Raw genomic sequence first — 22,315 nt, forward strand, 5'->3', positions numbered from 1 at the left:
ACGAGTAAAGCTAGGTTCCCATTAATAAACTAAACTTTCTGTGGTTACTGATTACCAATGCGGAGATTGCAGGTGAATATAGGTTGCCTTACCCAGTATTAAAGCCACTTACTCCAAGTTGATTTACTCTTGACTACTTCGAAGATAAATTGAATTCCGGCGGTAATAACGCTAGTGCAAATGAAGGAAGAAAAAATAATATTAAGAAAAATCTCCAAATTCCTTTTTATTACTAACTTTTCTTATTTTGTAACTAGATCCCATAGCTGCTAGCGCAAGCTCGTAATTTAATTTCTAAGTTAGAAAAAAAAACCAAGTAGTTCCATGGTACAGTTACTAGGGGTGTCCGGATAAAGTAGAGATCTGACGTTTGGAAAATTGGCGTTCAAACAACTGTTTCATTCTAATTTCACTGAATTCGTACGTACAACCTTGTCAACCTTCGTAAGGCACCCGTATGTCTTCGATTTAAACAAATGACGTGTCCATAGAAAGTTTTCACCTCCGGGGTGCCAATAAAGCTATTGTTTTTTGACCTAGGGGTCACAGGGTTCAGCAAAACATCTTACGCATCTCCTCCGATTTTCTCAAATTAAGTATCGATGGAAAGGTTTTGTCCCGGGGTGACAGTATAGTCTGCTACTACGACCGCGTTCGCAGTTCACAGAAAGCAATATTGGCTTTTACCTCTGATCAGCGTTAGGATTAAGAAGTATGCGGTGATCGGCTAGGGTTACGAGAAACATTTAGCCTTCCAGCCTCCAGGGCTTCCACCAAAGGTTCACGCAATTGCGGCTTTTCTTATCATTTACTGTATACACACCCTATATTTCCAAAAATTGTTAAAGAGACATACGCTTGAATTCAAACGTCAACAGTAGCTATGATTAAAATGATTTTAGAAATAACGTTTCTTAAAACGACTTAACTAGAATTAAGGTACATTAATGACGATTAAAATAAATAATATCAATTATATTTATTTAAGAAAATCCTCTTAATTTTGTCTCGACTCGGAGAGGTTTATTTTTCCTTCCCAACTTGTTATATATGAGAACTTATTTGAGATGAATCAGTCGATTGTTTTAGGAACATGTCAAAAAACAGTTTCCTAGTACCAAAATCTAACTACGAAAAACTCAGACATACATTTTCCATCATAAGTAACAGTATCAGGGGAAAAAGTCTGGGGTCCCCACACAAACACTAGTGTCTACATAAACCGAAAACTCTTCCCGGCTTCCAGTCAGTTCAACACTGACAACACCGGGTAATTTAGCTTGTGCTTGTCTATCTATATCTATATAAATCAAAGTCCTGACTGACTGACTGACTGACTGACTGACAGACTGACTGATAATCAACGCCCAGCCCAAACCGCTTGCCCTAGAAGGCTGAAAATTTGCAGGAACGTTACTCATAAGTAGTAGGCGCGTACTAAGAAAGATTTTTCCAATCCGCCGCCATCTTAAAAAATGGCGCCCAGAAATGTAAAAAATATTCTCTATGCAATTAAGTACGCGCGTTTCAACCGATTTCACAAATATTTAGTACAGTGGTTTCCTTTAACCTATAGACGGGCTGAATGGTATTTTGGGTTCGATTTGTTGCCATCTTTTTAAATGGCGTCCAAAAACTTAAAAACCCTTCTTTATGGAATAATGTCCGCGTGAAAAGTAATAAAAAATATCCCGACGGGCTGACGGACTGTGCCGAGTGCCTTCGCTCCTAGGGTGCTACAAAAATATTAGTCATCAGTAAAATCTACACATTCTTTATATCATTTTAGATGGAAGTTCTTATTACACGCGAGCGACGCCGCGGGTAACGGCTAGTATCCATATAAATCAAAGTCCTGACTGACTGACTGACTGATAATCAACGCCCAGCCCAAACCGCTTGCCCTAGGAGGCTGAAATTTTTCAGGAACGTTACTCATAAGTAGTAGGCGCGTACTAAGAAAGATTTTTCCAATCCGCTGCCAGCTTAAAAAATGGCGCCCAGAAATGTAAAAAAAATTTCTCTATGCAACAAAGTCCGCGCTTTTCAACCAATTTCGCAAATATTTAGTACACTTCAACCTATAGACGGGCTGAATGGTCTTTTGGGTTCAATTTGTGGCCATCTTTTTAAATGGCGGCCAGAAATTAAAAAAACCCTTCTTTATGGAATAATGTCCGCGTGAAAAGTAATAAAAAATGCATCCCTAGGGGCTGACGGGCAACGCCGAGTGCCTTCGCTCCTAGGGTGCTACAAAAATATTAGTCATCAGTAAAATTTACCCATTCCCCCTATTAGATAACACCTCCAAATGCAAGACATCCAAAGAGATTGTAGCGATAAGGTAACCGGAAAGAATATTTTATTATATTGTGAGGGCTGTTTAATTATTCATTGTCCATTTGCACCGCACTACCACCATGCACGTTGATAAAAAAAGTGTGTGGATTTTATACTTTTAATGAATGTAAGTTTGTGGGCAGTCAGATTGCGTGTAGGGGGAGAAAGTTCCGCTCTGGGCGGCTTCCACTTGATTATTTGTTTAATTTAAAATAATGGAATATAATGAAAATGAAAAAATAAAATGGCCTAAATGTTAAGCCTAACGGAATGAACTTCCCCCATACTTTCCCGGTTGTTACCTCTCCGAGTGACGTATGTCACGGAGAGGTTCTAATTTCGACGTGTCTGTGTGTCTGTCTGTCTGTTGTTACACCCACGTGACCGCGTTCGCAGTTTGCAAATCGGAGCAAACGTGTTCTCAATTTCCGGAAATTTCGGAAATTGTATTACACTTACAGGCTATTACTCCATTGCCTGTCTAACATCACCAGCCTCTGGTCTTTGTCCATCCCACATGGACACCAGTTTGTACACACTGGCTTCTAATCACAATCATCTGCTGCTCTTTGTCCATCCCACATGGACACCAGTCTGTACACACTGGCTTCTAATCACCACCCTCTTGTGGTCTTTGAACATCCCACATTTACACCAGTCTGTACACACTGGCTTTTAATGAGATCCCCACCATCTTCTAGTCTTTGTCCATCCCACATGGACACCAGTCTGTACACACTGGTTTCTACACACCACCATCTTCTGGTCATTGTTTTGGTCCATCCCACATGGACACCAGTCTGCACACCTGGCTTCTACTCCATCATCATCGTTAAGGTTAAGACATACGCGGCGATCGGCCAGGGTTACGAGAAACGTCCGGCCTCCCTAAGGTGGGGCTTCCACCAAAGGTTCACGCAATTGCGCTGTTCTTATCCATAGTTGCGATTCGAAACCCTTATATACTACCTATTTTAGTAAGGCGAAGCAACCGGCGTATGCTTCATTTCAAACGCCAATATTAGTCAAGTCTCTCAAGAATGTTTAATTGTTCTTTTTTAAAACGATGTAACGTTCAATAAGGCGAATAACTAACGAAGAAAATGTTAAATATTAATTATATTTATTATAATATTTAAGATAATCTTGTTTCTCAATTCAAAATTAATACGGAAAGAGTTAAAAAGCAGCCTATGTTTTTGTCTGTGTGTGTCCGTCCGTTGTTACAGTAGTGCGCTGCGTTAGAAGTTCGTTTTGTTTTGATGTGTAAAGAAATCCTACAGAACCATAATATCCCCTTTATCCTTAATATAAAGTGAATATGTGGAAATATTTTTCGTAATTATGATGCATTTAGTACTTTTGTAGCTTTAAAGCTCTATTTCATTTTGATATTCCAAAGATTTTTTTAAATATTATTATTTAAAATGGATGTTTATATATTACTTAAGCTATACTAGATCTGTTTATAGCATAATCCTTTCTAAAGTGAATACAAGCACAACGCTACTATGTTGGTCAAATGAACTTTTATTTGTCAATAGGCCTAGTGAACCAAAAAGTAAACGCTAGGTTTTCGTTTCTGTAATGCAGAGACAATAACGGTTCAGAGTGAGCCGAAAGTTAAATACACTTTTAAATAATTGGGCTTAAATTTTATAATCATGGTGGATATCTGGGCCGCGTTCAGCAGACCCCAGCGCTGTGAACAGTGTCCTATGTAACCGGATTTTGTTTATGAACTTTGACGTCGGGTGCTCAGCGCTGAGCTAGCGCGGTCTTCAAAGAAAATAGTCGGCTTTTTGGATAACGTGACGTAAAACGCGTAGTGTTATGTAACGTTAACAGTCATGTTGACAAAACTAAGAAAATCGTTGAGGTGAAACGAGAGGATAGTGTTTACATGGCAACCCTGTTGTGAGTATGGCTTTGAACATAGAGGGCATACAGTTGAGGCGTAGAAAATTGGGCCTTTACAAACACGTTAAGGTAATATCCCTCCAAAGTTTTTTGTCTTCATTTCCCGTTTTTCCCCCATCGGATGATTTTAATGTGTACAAGTATATCATTATTGGATGAAAAATGTCGTCTGATTTACAGTATATTTGCTATGCTTTGTATACTGCTTAATATTTCATAAATTTTAACTTAAGAAACATTTCCATATCTGTGTAAATAAGTTTGTAAGTAGTCGTCTTGACTCGGAGAGGTAATATTTTGGTTTTCCCAACTTGTTTTTATGCTCATTTTCTCTCTCTCTCTCTGTTAAAATAAAATATTTAACGCTGTTAAAATACTTTAAATAAAACACGGGATAATAATTTGGCAGAAAATTGTTCTCTCCCAAATCGAAATAACATTCATTTTGATTTGAAAGAAACTAAAAATTCATTTCATGCTAAATTTACGACCAGTTTTATGGTATGTATAATTTGATAATCGAACTGACCCCCTTTTATCGCGAAATAACTTCAAAATACCTTAATTTTAAATTATATTCCACAGTTTAATGGTTATATTTATTATTTAATGAGATGTTGCAAAGTTGATTTCGTTTACGTAAAATTGCAATGCTTATACTGTATATAGGATCAGAAGTAAGATGAGACTAGAAGTAAAGAGCTCTAGCATTGGTAGTAGATCCTGGCACTAGTGAACAAATTTGAGGATTTTATGCCGCTTCCATCGCGCGGAACACGGACGCGGCTCCTTGTATCTAGTTCGGCCGTCTACCACCACGAGCGAAGGTGACTTGTGTTGTGTAGTTTTTCTAGTGACGAATGAGTCTTCTTTTATTCAAAATGCCTAAACGCAAATGCGTATTTAACGACAACCTTCAAAAGAGTTAGTTAAGCGCCAAGTTTATCAAAATTTAGCTCTTTCATCGAGATCAAATTTATAGACAACGAAATTGCGGAGCTCGCTTCGCTCGCTCTGAATTTTTTATACATAATATTTTCAATAGGCTTTTCTTTTCAAAGTAAAATCCGATTAGTTTTTTTGAGCTTTTTCTACATAGTTTAAGCTAAAATAGGTTTACCTATGAGGATTTTAGTACTATATTTCCTATTAAAACTCACTTTCTCTTCAATAATATCATAATTCATATTTTCAATAAGGAATTAAAATTTTTGGCTGAGCTCGCTGGTGTTGCCTTGGGCCCCAGCCCCCCTGAGAAAAACAAATGATCGGCGCCCCTGCTTAAAATCATCACCAGACCTCCATAAACAAATCTGTGCTTCAGAAAAATATAAGAAAGACAATATCAACCCTTAGAAAAAACTCTTAGTTGTGTTTACTTCAATCCGAATTTTAGTTTGTTTCTAGTGTTTCCAAGCCGTCCCGGTTTGGGGTAAAAAATAAATGGTCACTTTACCTATAGGGAGTTAATATAGAGTGCCACTACTCTAAGCTCATCCTTATGATAGTTCCAATTTTGGCCGCTATGCCCTTTGTGCGCTCATCAGGCATATGGCTAATTATTTCCATTGATTAATAACTAGTCCCTCCTCAATTTTCATAAAAATTCTCAATTAATAACCTAGTCCCTCCTCAATTTTCATAAAAATTCTCAATTAATAACCTAGTCCCTCCTCAATTTTCATAAAAATTCTCAATTAATAACCTAGTCCCTCCTCAATTTTCATAAAAATTCTCAATTAATAACCTAGTCCCTCCTCAATTTTCATAAAAATTCTCAATTAATAACCTAGTCCCTCCTCAATTTTCATAAAAATTCTCAATTAATAACCTAGTCCCTCCTCAATTTTCATAAAAATTCTCAATTAATAACCTAGTCCCTCCTATATTTTCATAAAAATTCTCAATTAATAACCTAGTCCCTCCTATATTTTCATAAAAATTCTCAATTAATAACCTAGTCCCTCCTATATTTTCATAAAAATTCTCAATTAATAACCTAGTCCCTCCTCAATTTCATAAAAATTCTCAATTAATAAACTAGTCCCTCCTCAATTTTCATAAAAATTCTCAATTAATAAACTAGTCCCTCCTCAATTTTCATAAAAATTCTCAATTAATAAACTAGTCCCTCCTCAATTTTCATAAAAATTCTCAATTAATAAACTAGTCCCTCCTCAATTTTCATAAAAATTCTCAATTAATAAACTAGTCCCTCCTCAATTTTCATAAAAATTCTCAATTAATAAACTAGTCCCAAGGACCAGTAACCCCTCGAATTGGAATAAAAAAACTGGTCCAAGCAATTAATAAACTGGTTTTGGACCTGTGGACCTGTGCTATTTCCAAGACTGCCCCGTATGCCCCCAATATCCGGTTTTCTACTATCTGTCGCTAGAAGGCGAATTAACAAGTATTTTTCAACTTTCACTCTGCCATCCGTCCTTCAGTATTGGTTCGTCCACGATGCAACTTCACTCTACCTAGAAAGGATACCAAGAGGGGAGTCGGAAAGGGGGCTGAAATAGCCTCATTATACCTAGTTTTCAGACTAGAATGATTGATACCATTTATACCAGGAGGCCAGGCTATTTGGAAGGCAAAGCGCAGTACAAAGTAGCGTGGCTAAGGTTTCCCACAGTTCGGTTCAAATCGGTTTTGGACTAAAACTGAAACTGAACTGAAACTTTTCAGTTAAGATTTTCAAGAACTGAAACTGAACTGAAATTACCAGTTCGGTTCAGCCAGGAAACCGAACTGATCAGTTCAGTTTTCAGTTATAACTGAACTGAACCGAAAACCCCTTCAGAGATTATCAAGATGAAAAATACGGTATCAGAGGCCCAAAATACCCAGATTGTAACTATTAAGTATTAACCCCAAACATTTTCTACTACTACCATGGATGAAGGATGCGCGTGAGGAAATTTGTTTTCACTCTACAGGATAGGCAACTCCCTATCTCGAGCGACAGATTATTCTGTATACACTCTGTTACAACATCGGTTGTCAGCACCTACGTCTCTATGTAACCTAGCTTTGCGCGTGCTGACAAGAGGCTAAAAAACTTCGGGATATTTTAAACGATTTTAAATCCTGAAGATCCTGAAGTTTTTTGTCTCTTGTCAGCACGCGCAAGGCTACGTTACATAGAGACGTAAGTTTGCGCGTGCTGACAACCGACGTTGTAACAGAGTGTATACAGAATATTCTGTCGCTCGAGATAGAGAGTTGCCGATCATATAGCGTGAAAACAAATTTCCTCACGCGCCTCCTTCATCCATGCTACTACTAAGTATTTTGGAATCGTGAAGTGCCATACCTTAAGAGTCATGTTTATTTCACTAACTACTAGTTATTAACATTGAACAATTTAACTTTGACTAATTAACTATTTATTAACATTGAACAATTTAACTTTGACTAATTAACTAATTATTAACATTGAACAATTTAACTATGACTTGCTAATTATTGGTATTCTTTTAGCCTGTGTCTCTCTGCAGAGGGTCCCAGCTAATCACGGGACTTAAATTAATAGCTTATTTCTATGCATAATTAAATATACGCGACATAAATGAAGAAATATACGCGACACTAATAAGGTAACTTTACGCGACACATCCCCCAAAATATCATACAGCCTGCAATACTAAACGATGCCAGTTTTCTATTGTTCTACTAATGTTTGCGGGAACGTTTTGATATCGTTTCTCGCGATAGATCGAAAGAGTACATAACTATCTCTTCAGTTCAGTTTTTATCAGTTCAGTTTAAGAAATAAACCGAACCGAACTGAAAACTGATCAGTTTGGAGATTTGCAAACTGAAACTGAACTGAAGCAATCAAATCAGTTTAGGCCCTAAACTGAAACCGAAAATAACTGAACTGAACCGAAAACTGAACTGTTTGAACTGAACTGTGGGAAACCTTAAGCCTGGCCTCCTGGTGTAAATGGTATCAATGCTCCTAGTCTATAAACTATTTATATATATTTGAGAATGATGTTGGTTTGTTCTTTATACTAAGTCACGCTCACGATGCATGGTTGATATCAACAACACTAGGGGACGGTTTTATTAATGGTTTGGTTGGGTTCCTCAAGGTTGGGTCCGAGAAACCCCCAGCCATTAAGCCTGTTAAGTACGTCGTATTGTCTATATCTGTAACATTGTCAGCTTTATAATTAACGCCGAACTAAGCATAGTTTTATTCAATTTTGAATTTGTAAGTTTAGTTTCTAAAAAAAAAAAAAAAATAACATAACATGGCGCTGAAACCCAACTTAGGCTATTTAGTTTCTTCTGGGTTTCTAGACTTTTAAAACACACGGGCACAGACGTTTCCTTAGCAAGTGTAAGATGCATATTCCGAAACATTCTTTTAATTTCACCTGCATTAATTTAATTTTAAAATATTCTTATACTTAAAAAATGCTTAACGTTGAAAACTTTCAATAATATCAGGGATGATTTAATTTTAGAAGTAGGAATGGAAGACGGTTAGTATTTACTTCAGTCCGACGCATAGCCCAGTATAGAGCCCCTCCCTCCAACACGTAACGAAAAATTTAATTATCTTATTGAGCCGTTGAAACTACGTTATGATGACGTTGGTGAATGGGGACGGCGAAAAATACGCAATTCCTTTTTACCTCTGTCGCTATGATCCGCCTCTTCTTTCATCCCCCTCCCGTCCCGGAGAAGGGGGTCCGGGACTTTGACGCGCGCCCAGAATACTCTGTTCTTCATTCCTACTTCTAAAATTAAATCTATCCCTGATAAAATAAAATAAAAAAACATTGAAAATAGTCCGTACTATAACCTCTGTTATATAACCTCTGTAGGATATTCCAAAAAAGGTGGTAGGGTCGAAGTATAGTGGATTCTATTTTTAGTTGAAAATGTTATATAATATTTTTTCCCAAAGGAACACCCTAAACAAGTTATTATTGAAGCGTTTTACGGATGATCCCTTAATTTTAAGAAAGAAACTGAAAGACATTGTTAATTTAATTAAGGGGACATCCGAAAAACACTTAAATCATAACTCGTAAACAGTGGCCCTTAAGACAAAATGTCATTGAATGTTTTAGATTCAAAATCGCACCCTTTTTGAATTGAAACACCCTGTATAATAAAAATTCACCATAAGAAAAAAAAACTATGTTTCACCCTCCCTTTAAAAAACATTTGTTGAAATATTATATTATAGAAAAATAAAATAAAATAAAAATTTAATAAAAATCGGTGTCAAAATGTTTATCTTCGCTAAAATTGTGTTGCGCGTATATTATTTACTTTCGAGCACGACGAACCCTTTTCATAACGGTTTTCGGTAATTATTTCAACCAGGAATTTCTACCGAAAGCGAAGGTGCGCGCTACACATTTGTAAAGCCATACGATACAGCTTATATCTCTGGTAAACTCTAACATTTAGATTGGTAATTAGTTAGGTGTTGTCGTCTAGAAACAGGGTTTTTCGCACTTTTGCTTTCTAGTAATGTAGCGGTGGTTATTAGTTGACAAAAAGACGAGAGAGTGAATCCGAGTAAATAATGAGAGGACAATAAAGGGATCGGCTTCTTTTCTAACACTTTTCTCTCATTTCGACTATTATTTAAGAGTTAAAGAAAAAAAGGAAAATAAAATGGCGGTATTTTGGCGCGCCGTAAATCTGGTTCCGCGTGACCAAATTGTGGTTCCATTATATTTAATTTTTTGTTTTGACAAAAACATCACGAGATATCATAACACACCCCAGACATTTTCCATTATACAAAATTTCTAACCAAAATCTCGTTCGAATAATGTAAGTTTAATACTTGCACTTAATGGGAGAATGCAATGGTTAGATAAAAACTTTTTAATCGATTTATATTGATAAAATTACATGGAATTTAAATTTATTAAAAGTTGTTGCGCTAAGGCTTAAGTACGGTTTTCGTGGGACCGAATTTTTTGTTCTAAAATAGGCCACGAGTTCAAAAATAGATTGGAATATATACATATATAGAATGCTGCCCAATAAGTACCTGTATTATTTAAATTAGAAATGGTTAAGAGTTCAAATATTTGATCAAACGATTTTTAATTATACCGAGTTTATACGCGGGGCCGGACATTTCAAAGTTAAAATTTCCAAAGACTTTGAAAGACGTGAAATTACTACCCAAGGAAATCCCAGGAAATAGGGGCAAAAAAAAAAAAAAATATTCCCATAAGTCGACGAAATGTCCAATAACATTCCCATAAGTCGACGAAATGTCCAATAACATTCCCAAAAGTCGACGAAATGTCCAATAACATTCCCAAAAGTCGACGAAATGTCCAATAACATTCCCATAAGTCGACGAAATGTCCAATAACATTCCCATAAGTCGACGAAATGTCCAATAACATTCCCATAAGTCGACGAAATGTCCAATAACATTCCCATAAGTCGACGAAATGTCCAATAACATTCCCATAAGTCGACGAAATGTCCAATAACATTCCCATAAGTCGACGAAATGTCCCATAAGTCGACGAAATGTCCAATAACATTCCCATAAGTCGACGAAATGTCCAATAACATTCCCATAAGTCGACGAAATGTCCAATAACATTCCCATAAGTCGACGAAATGTCCAATAACATTCCCATAAGTCGACGAAATGTCCAATAACATTCCCATTAAAAATCTACCAATATTCGCAAATTCAGCCAATTTTGCACACAATACTTGGAAATTAGAAAAAAATTAAATGAAACTCCATTAAAATAGCGAAATTCTACAAAATGCTATAAAAACGATTCCATAAAAAAAGGTATAATCAAGGAAATTGACCATGATCACGAAATCTCACTCATTTGAAGGACTATCCTACCCCTTGTAAATAAACGTTGAACTATGAACTTCAACTCAGGAAGGTTATGTTGATTCCTGCTAGACGTTTCTCATGGGTGTTTAACTTTAGGCGTTTCAAAGAAAGTTCAAACTGGTTTTTAGTGCAGGCATTGCGATTGATTCCAATGGGAAAATCTTAAATTTGATTTAAAATCTTTTACCGGAAAATTAAACTCGAGTAACATTTTTTCTTATTATCTCAAAATAGGATATTTTGATAAAAGTCTGGAAATTATTTCCTTCAAAGGCTTTCCAATCTAATTTTAAACATTTTTCAATCATGTAAAACATTTATTTTAGAACATTAAAACCTTCCTTTTAAAATATTCGACTATAGAGTATAGATAAGCATTTTATAAGAAATTAAAAAAATAATAATTTATAATAATTTTCTATTAACCTTAGTATTATGAATATTAAGTATTAAAATATTCTTGGCGGTAAATTATTAAAATGGGGAAACTGTCCACATACCACAAATTTAACGATTTGTATTCCAAAATAGTTACAAGAAATTTTAGAAACTTTCGGTGCCTTTTAAAATTTTTTTTTTGAATTTTCTTTTCGGTGCTATATCGTAAACAAAACTCCACCAAGAACCAATTTGTATGAAAGTATTTTGAACGTTTTCGAAGTTTAAAAATAAAATGCAGAAAATTAGTGTAATTTATAATAGGTCGGTGTTTTTTTAACGAAAACTTAAACGACCTAAAAAACTATGAGTTCAAGGTTTAAATTAGGCTTAGCACCTTGACATGTCTGACCAAAAACCCATTCACGTTTCTAAAGAGTACCCTGCCTCAAACTCACAGGCTTCGTGATTTTCTAGCTGTAACAACTACACCAGTAACAATTTAGTTCCATGAATAACCCTTAATGAAGAATCGTTTAACTAATTTTAAATTTGTAGAAAATAGGTTAAAAAACTTTGCAAGAACTCAGGTATTTCAGTTTGGTTTAGTTTTTTGTCATTGATGTCAACATAGACAGGAATCTCTTCCCAGTTTAGTGTTCCTTAAAACACCCGGGAAACGAAAAGTACCTTAGGTGGTTATTGAATAAATGAAATCAATTTCACTAGGGCCATCACACTGGCTGAAGTCTGAAGACGGCCAGGCTACAGACAAAGAGCACTCACAACACATACCGGCTTTTATAAATATAAAAAACCTAATAAATAAGAAAGAAAACTTCCACAACCGATTGTATATCGATTAAATTTTGCCGCAATCAAAAAAATTTGGTCCACAACCCCCTTTATTTGGTGGTATAAATCACAAAAGAAAGTCCTCAATTAACATTTTTATATAAAAACATATCTATCTTATCAGGGAGGAGTAGAAAAGGAGCAGAATTGTACGCGCTGCTTAGAGTAGCTCCAAACATCACGTGGTGACAACGAACGTTAACGATGAAAGTTTACCCCTACCCCTACAACATTCTGTGTTCGAGAGATGGCGCAAAATAGTAGCTCAATACCCGAACAGTCAATCTGGGAAATTAGAATATTTTTAAACTTTTCCTTGGAAGCAGTAACCCCTCTAGTGTCCAAAATAATAAACTGGTCCTTGGACTGTTCTCCCTTAGATTCCCTATACATTAGGAGTTAATAAACTGGTCCTGAGGACAGGGTTAGTACGAAATTTTTACATTGAAAATCCCTGACTTTTCCAGGTTATCCCTGACCAAATTTTGGCAATATCCCTGACCAAATTTTGGCAATATCCCTGACCATTTTAAGGTGTTTACCAGAGCCCACTTCATCACACCTGTCTCGTATTTAGCATTGCTCGAAGCATGGTTTGATATACCAAACGAAATCCCTGACATATCCCTGACTCTTTAGGAAATTTTTTTAAATCCCTGACTTATCCCTGACTTTTTCCCCTAATTTTCATATCCCTGACTTATCCAGGTTTTCCAGGTTATCCAGGTTCCGTACGAACCCTGGAGGACCAGTAACTCCCACTTTTTGAATTTAAAAACAGGTCCAAACCGTTAATAAACTGGAGCTATTTCCCAGACTGCAAACAGTAACCCTTTTTCTACTCGTGGTGTAGAATAGTAATTCACAGCACAATACGACTCCTTTCGTAGTCCTCCCTGATCTTACGGAAAATGAGTTTTCTGATGGAGAGTTCATCTTCAAGGGTAACTGACCACAACACGTTTTAATTTCTCACAGATCAAGAATTTCGAGTCAATAAAAAGAGAATTCTTTTTTTCACTGGATGGTACCGATTTCCCCCGAACCTCTCTCTTTCTTTTCTATATCCGGTTTATATTTTTGTTAAAAACAATGGAGTAATTGAGTTTTTCATGTAGTTATTAAATATTTTATAGCGGTAATTTGCAAAGGCATGCTATACAATAAAATGCCTCAAACTTATATCTCTAATTTTCTAAATAGAATTTAAGAAGCCCTAGTTTTAAATAAAAGAAGAAGAGTAACAAGAAAAATTATGGTTACGTAATATACATATACATCTACGTGTGAGGGTACGAGACAATTTTTAAAAGTCGGAGGTTAAATAGAGCCTAGTTTTCTTGGATCCAAAGAAAACGATTTTGGTGGACTGGTGACGTTGAAGCTCTATAGAGCTTTCTCAGTTATGACGTCAGTGCCTAGGTAAAACGTCACCGGCTTAGCTTTGTAGTGGGCAGCCATTTTTAGTACCTGCACTTTGGTTCTATGGGCAAATAACACGGGTGACGTCACACTAAGGCTTCTGCGATAGTTCTATTTAACATATTTGGATCCACATACCGGCTGTTCTGTCTTAAAAATAACAAGGCTCTCTACCGAGGTCCTCCTTTTCAGAAGTGTCTATTCCAAAGAAACCGCCCCAAAAGCTTTCCATGATATTTTACCAGGGAGTAAGGAACTCCTCCCTGATTTTACATTGAACCGGCGTTTAGAAAAGGCATATAGATACGATAAGCGTCGATCTACCACCAAGAAGTAACTTTCAAAAAATCATTTGCCAGATTGCCACTCTAATAAAACTACTCCAGCACAGAAAGTGTAATAAAACCTTTGTCCTTGAAAGAGGGGCTCAAGGATCACGTGCAGGGCCGGAAATAAGCACAGGACACTGGACATTGTCCAATAAAATTTTAAAATGTCCCATAAACTTTTAAAAACTAAGAGGGGGGGTTTATTTTTGACTAATAAAGTTTTCCGAAGTTTTGATAGCTTGACTATGAAGATGCGACACAATTTCTGCACTCTCAAGTGGATAATGTCCTATAAATTTTCCAGTCAAAGGGGGAGGGGGCTCACAGGACACATGTCCTATTATTTAGCACTGTCAAGGGGCAGGACATTCAACACGTATTGCAGTTACTACAAAGGTACTGAGTGTATCACGGTTACGATTGTCAAGGGTTGAAGAGTTACGTTGCAGACTTAAAGTTCTAAGTGTAATGCAAAAAATTCAACTTGAATCTTACAAGTATAATCTTCGTGTTTAATTATAACTATAAATTATGTCTCTAATTCCATAGAACCAGAAGTAAATGAAGTTCATTTACTTCCGATATAACCATAAGTTTATAAGATATGTAGCATAAGTATGACACTACCTATATTTCGTAATGCTAGAGACTTACTGAGAGCTAGTTGGAGAACGACAAGCGAGAATTGACTACAAGCGGTTTGGCAGTCCATATTCATATTTAGCCTGTCCTAAGCCTTTGACGGCGTCTCACCAGGCGTTGCAAGCTTTACCTCGAATCTATGACGCTTCACCTACAAGCTCTCCGTAACCAGCGAACAACTTATGGAACATATCTTATGAACTTAATACAGTGAAAGGAAAAACCGTGCATTTATTTTATACTTCACGAATATGAAGACACATTTTGGGACAAAAGAATAAAGTAGTTAACGAATTTCTGAAATTATTGCAAACACGAGCCTTCTTGTGAAAGAGTTGAAAATATTTTGTCGTACACCTATAATTTTCGATCCCATTGTTTGGTGAAAAAGCTGCCGCCTCTCTTGAAAATTAGTGTGGCTTCTAGTTCTGATTAAAAAGTTAACGCCAAAAATTGAGGGCTAATATTTGCGAAGGACAAACTTTACTCTTTTTAACGAGAATTAGCTAGAAAAGGATCGAGTTAACGCCTATTTGAAAATTAGGCCTAGGCCTAATTATTACCATCTCAAAAGAAGTCAAAACACTCGATCAGTTCTAAAAAACGAGTTTCTTTGCAAAATTTTGTAAATGTTTTGGTAATCCCGCGAGGATTGATATGTATGTACCACCCACTTACTGTTAAATTCTCAACAGGATAAGTTATTTCCAAGGGTTTTAAAACGCGCGTTGAAAGTCATCACAAAGCGATAACATTTTAGTATAATTAAATTTCAGATTTAAAAGGATATACTGTTTTAAGAAAAGTGCTCCAGATCACCCCCACCGTAAAAATGGAAATGTTTTTACGGTTTTTAAATTACTTCTTCAATTTTTCACAGCCCTTTAACCCGCTTGAATGCGTCGCCAACTTTTAATTTTAGGCCTACGACCCCGGCTATACATTGACATTGAAACCTCTACATACACGATAAGCCTTGGCGGTTAATAACTCGCTATGACATTTATTTTTTTAATTTTCTTATTATTCATTCGAAAGTAATATAATTTCTTTAAATGGGAACATAATATTGAGCTTATTTCACAAACGGAGATAGTTTTTCTCACTTTCAAGCTTAACCGCTCTACCATGACAACTATAACCTTGCTTGGCTCATGAAGGTTCTCATTAAAAGTAAAGGATGTAATGCCGCTTTTCGAATAAATTTGTTAGCTATGACCTAGGCTTCAATTAAAATGATTTCTATTTTACTCTTATCAAACATTGACATTATTTTCGACATTTACGTTTATGAAAATTAGGCATCACCTACATTAGAAATATGGCATGCTTCACACTTCACAGAAGGATGTTTGTAACTTAAGCCTTGTCCCGTAACATTCAAAGATTGACTTACCGGTACATTTTAAGTTGTCCTTTGACACTAGCTATAATTAGACGAACTTTGGTCCTTTAGCTGACTGTAATTTGTATTTTTCAATCAAGAGTTACCAACCCAGTTAGTTAAAAATAAGACGTTAATTAATAGCGTTTTCCTTTGGGTCCTCGCGGAGCGCTCCCATGGAGGAATAAAACTAGGAGATCCTATTCTTCAAAAACAGTCTTTAACGAAGCTGGAAACTACTACTACCATTTTTATTGCTCCTTGGGAGCGCTCCGCGAGGACCCAAAGGAAAACGCTATAAATTAAATCCGTAATAGCACCACGTTCACAATGAATTTGTTTGAATGAGTCGACGGCTGACTTCAGAATTTTGTTCAATTCAATGCAGTGGCGCCATCTATGAGGACACCAAACTTGTAATTATAATTACCATAAACTGATGATCTACCTCTAAGTAGCTATGTCTGAATGGCTGGCAGGCTGCAGAATGCTCTCTATTTGACCCCAACCTGGTATTAGTTTATAATACACTACACCCGTTAAAGGTTTCCATTTTGAGTATTATTAGTCGAAAACAATTAAAAAAGAGAGGCCCTCAACTAAAAATTCCACCCAATAGGGACTTGGCATTACTACGTCATGAAACGTCAGGCTACCTTCCACTAGTGCTAAAAAACATACCAGGGGGAGGGGCTTATATAGCTTTCATTCTGTAAAAAAACATACCATAATGGCGCTGGGGGCGGAGTTAAGCCCGAATTGCCAAGTCCCTATTGACCGTTCCATTAAATATTTTTCGAGAAACCAACTCACGGGGGAAGGGCCGCCAGACGGAGCTCGCGAGATGCAAGTCGACTCACACTGCCGTTTGCAGTGCTTCTTAGCGTGAGGGAACTAGTCTAATATGGTGGATCGGCCCTTGTGCTGTTTGCTTACCCAATTCCATTCCAACATATGTTCCAAGTTCTTTGATTCCATTACGCGAATGGTCTATAGAGTCAGATCACCCCAACCTTAGGGGCGCCAATAGGCAAATAAAAATATCTTGTGGCTTTTAGGTGCTTGATCTCTTGGAATAACTAATATTTCACCAAACAGCCGTAGTCGGGGACTTAAAAAGGGTGATTTACTTAGGCTAATAGACCATTACACTATTAACATTGGTGAAGAGAACTTTACAGGGCGTAGGCGTCCGCCAAGAAGAACCGTTAGAAGCTCCATCTAGGATTGTCTCTTGGCATTAAATTACCTGTAATGGCCGGTGTTTCCCTAGGCAAGCTTTTAGTACAAAACAAATGAATGTAAAAAATAAATGGGCACAGAAAAAAATTGGAAAACATTAATTTAAATTGATTTATTCACACGATAACAATTGCACTTCAAAAATATAATACTAGAAATATATATAAATATATATATCTCTCATATATATTTGGAAAACATGATTAATATACCCTAAATTCTAAAAATTAATAATCATAAAAACTAGTTAATTAATACACCGGGACTGGGATTGAAATACTAAAAAATTACGTATAAGGATGGAATCTAACTACGCAAAATAATCGTTTAATTATTGAACCATTCGAGCAAAATTAAATATAATACTTGAAAAACTAACACATATTTTAACAATTTAAAGCAATTATGTTATAATAATTAAAATGACGTACGTGTATTTTTGTTTTATTATTCCTAGCACCTACTAAAACATTCTTGGAAAACTTTGAAAAATTCTTTTTACGTATTAAAACCTCACTCTAAATTAGCGATAATAATGATATTTATATTTATATTTATATTTATAATACACTTACACGTGATTTAGTTATTTAAAAGTGGTCGAAAGGGATGAGTAGAAAAACCTTTCCTTTAACGTTCGATAATTCAAAATTATAATTAAAAAATATATATAATTTTTAATTAATTCTTCTTTTTTTCTAATCAAGAATTACGAATTAGTAAAGATTTAACTACACACCCCTTTTTAGTTTAAGAAATAGGTAAGGCACTTAATTGTTCATAATTTGCTAAAAATTCACGATAAAAGGGGAGAGGAAAAATTTGCCGTAAAAAAGCCAGCCGCGTCTCATCAACAATTACGTTTCATTAGTTAGGAATATTAATGAATTTAAAAATTAGCTAGCAATACAGTCATTAATTTACTGAGGTGATAAAACTGTCTTAAGGATAGTGAACTCAATTAGTACTAATTATGAAAGATATGCTGCACGATGTCATGTTTGAAGATGTGTTTGTTTCGACAAATAATCTCATTCTCCGAATAATTTTTGAGAATATTACAGATTGAGTGTTGTTGGAGTTCACTATCCCATTATTTAAGTAAAAATGAATAACTGTCAGAAATGTTAATTAATTCACCTAACTAAAGGAATAAAGAAATGGCCAGACAACCGTTATTTTTTAGTCCTATTGAAAGTCCAAACTTGTTACCCAAGTCCAATTTGAAAGTAATTCCTTAAGTACTAGGAATTAGTAACTAATTAACAATAAATTATGCAATTTAAATAAAAAATAAATATACTGCTACTATAGTTTTCAAAACAAATGCGCCAGATATTTACAGCTATACCACAATACGGTGCATACAGTTACAGGTTTAGTTAGTGTACCAATGTGGAATAGAAAATACAATGCCTATTGCGCAAGACAACTAAAGATATATTTGAGCCTTTGCCTTTGCAAGCGTTGTTTACTGAAAGCTTTTTATGCTGAAGAAGAAATGGACTTGCTGAGTACAGTTATTAGTCTTTGCAGAGGACTTTTGGTACTGTCAAGGGCTTAGTCTAAATAGACAATTCCTGTAATGCAATAGGAAAAGTAGACAGCATTGGGGCCGGGGCCGCAATATAGACTATTCCATTATTGACATAGGTGAAGAGAACTTTACAGGTCGTAGGGGTACGCTAAGAAGCACCGCTAGAGGCAGTGCGAGTTGGCATAGCCTCCCGCGTGTAGCGAACGCGAACTCCATCTGGCGTTGCCTCTTGGCGAATCGGAAGAGACCCCTCCGCCCCTGCGCGTTGGTTTTTCTACAAGTAATTACAGGAATGGTCTATTAGGCTAGTTCCCTCGCGCTAAGAAGCCCGGCAAGCTAGTTGACTAGCCTCTCGCGTGTAGCGAACACGAACTACATCAGGCGTTGCCTCGAAGCGCTAGGGAACTCTCCTAATATGGAGGCCCTACCCACGTGCGTTGGTTTCTCTGCAAGTATTTAATGGAATGGTCTATTGATTAAAAATCCTTGTCTGGCCATTTCATTCTTCCTTTTACTATGATTCCATCATCATGGTTGTTTTAAGATATTAAATTAATTAACATAATTGTAATAAAGTTTAACTGAAGAAACATGATTGTAAGAATGTATAACTGAAAAAACATGATTTTAAGAAATTTTAACTGACAAAATCATAATTATAAGAAAATTTAACCAAAAATAAAAAATTGCAATAGAATTTAACTCAAAAGGAGCACAATTCAGTAGCTACCAAGAAATTTTCGTAATGTCATTTCAAGATTTGAACTTTTTTTAACCTAGATTACTTTTCGTAATGGTTTAAAGAAGCCTGTAGGATCTTCGACGTAATATTTATCCCATATATCACTGTAAGCGGCGTTTCGCATCCAAGGTTTAAACTGTCCATTCCAATGAAGTAGTTTCGCTTTTTTAACAAATTTTGTGGTGTATCGGGAACCAATTGATAAGCCTAAGATTAAAAATAGAATTATTAAAAAAGGGACAATGACACGGTCAAAACGCCTTAAAATCAGTAATTACCTAAATTCCGAACATGCCAAAATGGATCAAGCTCAGTAGTTTGATTATAAAGTGTGACTATTAACGGCGCATAAACACCTTCAGTTTTGAAAAGTTTATCTCTAAAATATAAAAATTTGATTAATATATCTCTTAAATTTTGGCAATAGGCGAAAAATTACCGCTTATTAGCTTCTAATAGCGTCAAAGTTTTGGCTGTGACGTTACTTCTGTCCCACTCGTCAATATCAATAACTGACACACCAATGTTGATCACGCAAGTGTTAGGTTTAATTCGTGTATATTTTAAAAGTTTCTTAAAAAGATACATAATTTCTCCGTACTTTCCCTTTAATTAAATTAAACGAATCAAAATTAATTGAAAATGGATTAAATTAGAATTAAAATTTTGACATACCCCCTTATAGTTATGGCTTCTAGTGATTGGATCACATTCGTTGGAGAGAGCAACTACGTGTTTGTCTTTCAAACGATAATGGTAAAGCTCGCTGATATCGCCGTTAACTATCATATCATCTTCTAATAATATAACCCTTCGTTTCAAATTAGGAAAAATCTCGTTTAGGAACAGTCTTGAGTATTGTAACTGTAATTAAATTACGAATCATTAATATCCTAACAGAGTTGCCTTGAAAATAGGATAGTTTTATTTAGCTGTTTCATCAAAGGTTAAAAAAAGAGATAATGTAATATTTTGGCCTATTTTTATTAGGGAAAAAAACTCCATGGAGCCAATTTGGCCTATTTTTATTATGGAAAAACACCACTGAGCCAATTTGGCCTATATTTATTAGGGAAAAACCACCATAGAGCCAATTTGGCCTATTTTTATTAGGGAAAAAAACACCATGGAGTCAATATGGCCTATTTTTATTAGGGAAAAAAACACCATGGAGTCAATATGGCCTATTTTTATTAGGGAAAAAAACACCATGGAGTCAATATGGCCTATTTTTATTAGGGAAAAAACACCGTGGAGTCAATTTGGCCCATTTTTATTAGGGAAAACCACATGGAGCCAATTTGGCCTATTTTTATTAGGGACAAACACCATGGAGCCAATTTTTAGCCTATTTTCATTAGGGACAAACACCATGGAGCCAATTTTTAGCCTATTTTCATTAGGGACAAACACCATGGAGCCAATTTGGCCTATTTTTATTAGGGAAAAAACCCCACCCAGCCAATTTGGCCTACTTTTATTAGGGAAAAACCCCACCGAGCCAATTTTTGGCCTGTTTTCACTAGGGAAAAAACAACATAAAGCCAATTTGGCCTATTTTTATTAGGGAAAAAACCCCATGGAGGCAATTTGGCCAATTTTTATTAGGGAAAAAACAACATGGAAGCAATTTGCCCTACCACAGAATACTTTCTTTTAAGTTTAGAGGAATAACAGAAATTGGACTCACAAGTTTCTCTACTGATCCGGTGAGATTTGTCCTTTTGCGAAGCCATTCCTCCGTCACTCCTTTAATTTCATATGACAAATCTTTCAACTTGCTCTTCTCGATCCACGACCAAAGATGATTCATAGTATTATTGTCAGTGGCAATGAAAAAATAAACGGGAACTCTAGTATTTGATGCGATACTATTTATCAAAGCAATTGTCCCTCCCAAATGGTTTTCATTCGTGACTATCGCTACTTGAGTGATATCCTTGGCTTCAAATACCTCTCCTGTGACAGAAGGGATGTTATTAAACTCATCTACAGTAGTTCAACATCAAAGAAACATTACTTTCTCTCCATCCTGAAGTTAACACACTCCGGTCGTCAGTTTGCAATAAAAGATTAACACTGTAGAAACTAGCGTAAATAACGCAACCAGCGAGAAGAAAGAGACACCCTATTAAGGAATTACATTTTAAAGCTTATAAGACATTAACTGAATCTCAATTTAATTAGTTATATGGACTTACAAGCGAATGGAGTGCAAAGTTTCCTTCCAAAAAGGCACAAACCCATGTTGGTGACTAATACACCACCAAATTTTCTAAATCATGATTTGGTGGTAGAACACTTACTAAATGATCGTCGCAATTTCCAGGGAGCATGCATTTGTAGTACTATTATAATTTCCTGCTCGTCATCGTGATGTGAAATTATATGACATGCCTTTTTTAATTATCAAAAATTAATAACACAGCCTCACTAGACAACTACAGCAAAATACACGACCGACACCCCCCCACTATCTGGAATGTGCTGCGCAGCCCGCCTTCCGCGAGCACCAACATTTTACCTTGGAGGGTAGAAGCATGGCCAACTTAGATTACCGGTGGTAGAAGGCCTGCCAGCTTTAGCCGAGCCCCATGTTAAAAAACGACTAGCAAAAGCGCCCCTAGTTCCGACTTTCGCCGTTAGGTGCGCTACCAAC

General features: G+C 36.0%; 1 protein-coding gene and 1 long non-coding RNA gene across 2 annotated transcripts in view; one reads left to right on the plus strand and one right to left on the minus strand.

Annotated features, from left to right (window-relative positions):
- The window catches only part of LOC149702968 (uncharacterized), a 201,414-nt gene that overhangs the window by 165,520 nt on the left and 13,579 nt on the right, over positions 1-22,315 (plus strand). The gene's annotated exons all lie outside the window — the stretch shown is intronic.
- On the minus strand, positions 17,475-22,126 carry LOC149702982 (glycosyltransferase 8 domain-containing protein 1-like). The gene is made up of 7 exons (XM_089866890.1): positions 21,858-22,126; positions 21,677-21,784; positions 21,347-21,615; positions 20,332-20,520; positions 20,096-20,262; positions 19,935-20,035; positions 17,475-19,863 (listed from the first exon to the last, which is right to left on the minus strand). Exons 1-7 carry the CDS (start codon positions 21,901-21,903, stop codon positions 19,691-19,693), a joined length of 1,053 nt encoding a protein of 350 aa, XP_089723016.1. The 5' UTR covers positions 21,904-22,126; the 3' UTR covers positions 17,475-19,690.

Source organism: Phalangium opilio, unplaced genomic scaffold (assembly GCF_054372755.1).
Source record: "Phalangium opilio isolate 3A_F unplaced genomic scaffold, DU_Popi_V2 ptg000017l_1, whole genome shotgun sequence".
Lineage (NCBI taxonomy): Eukaryota > Metazoa > Arthropoda > Arachnida > Opiliones > Phalangiidae > Phalangium > Phalangium opilio.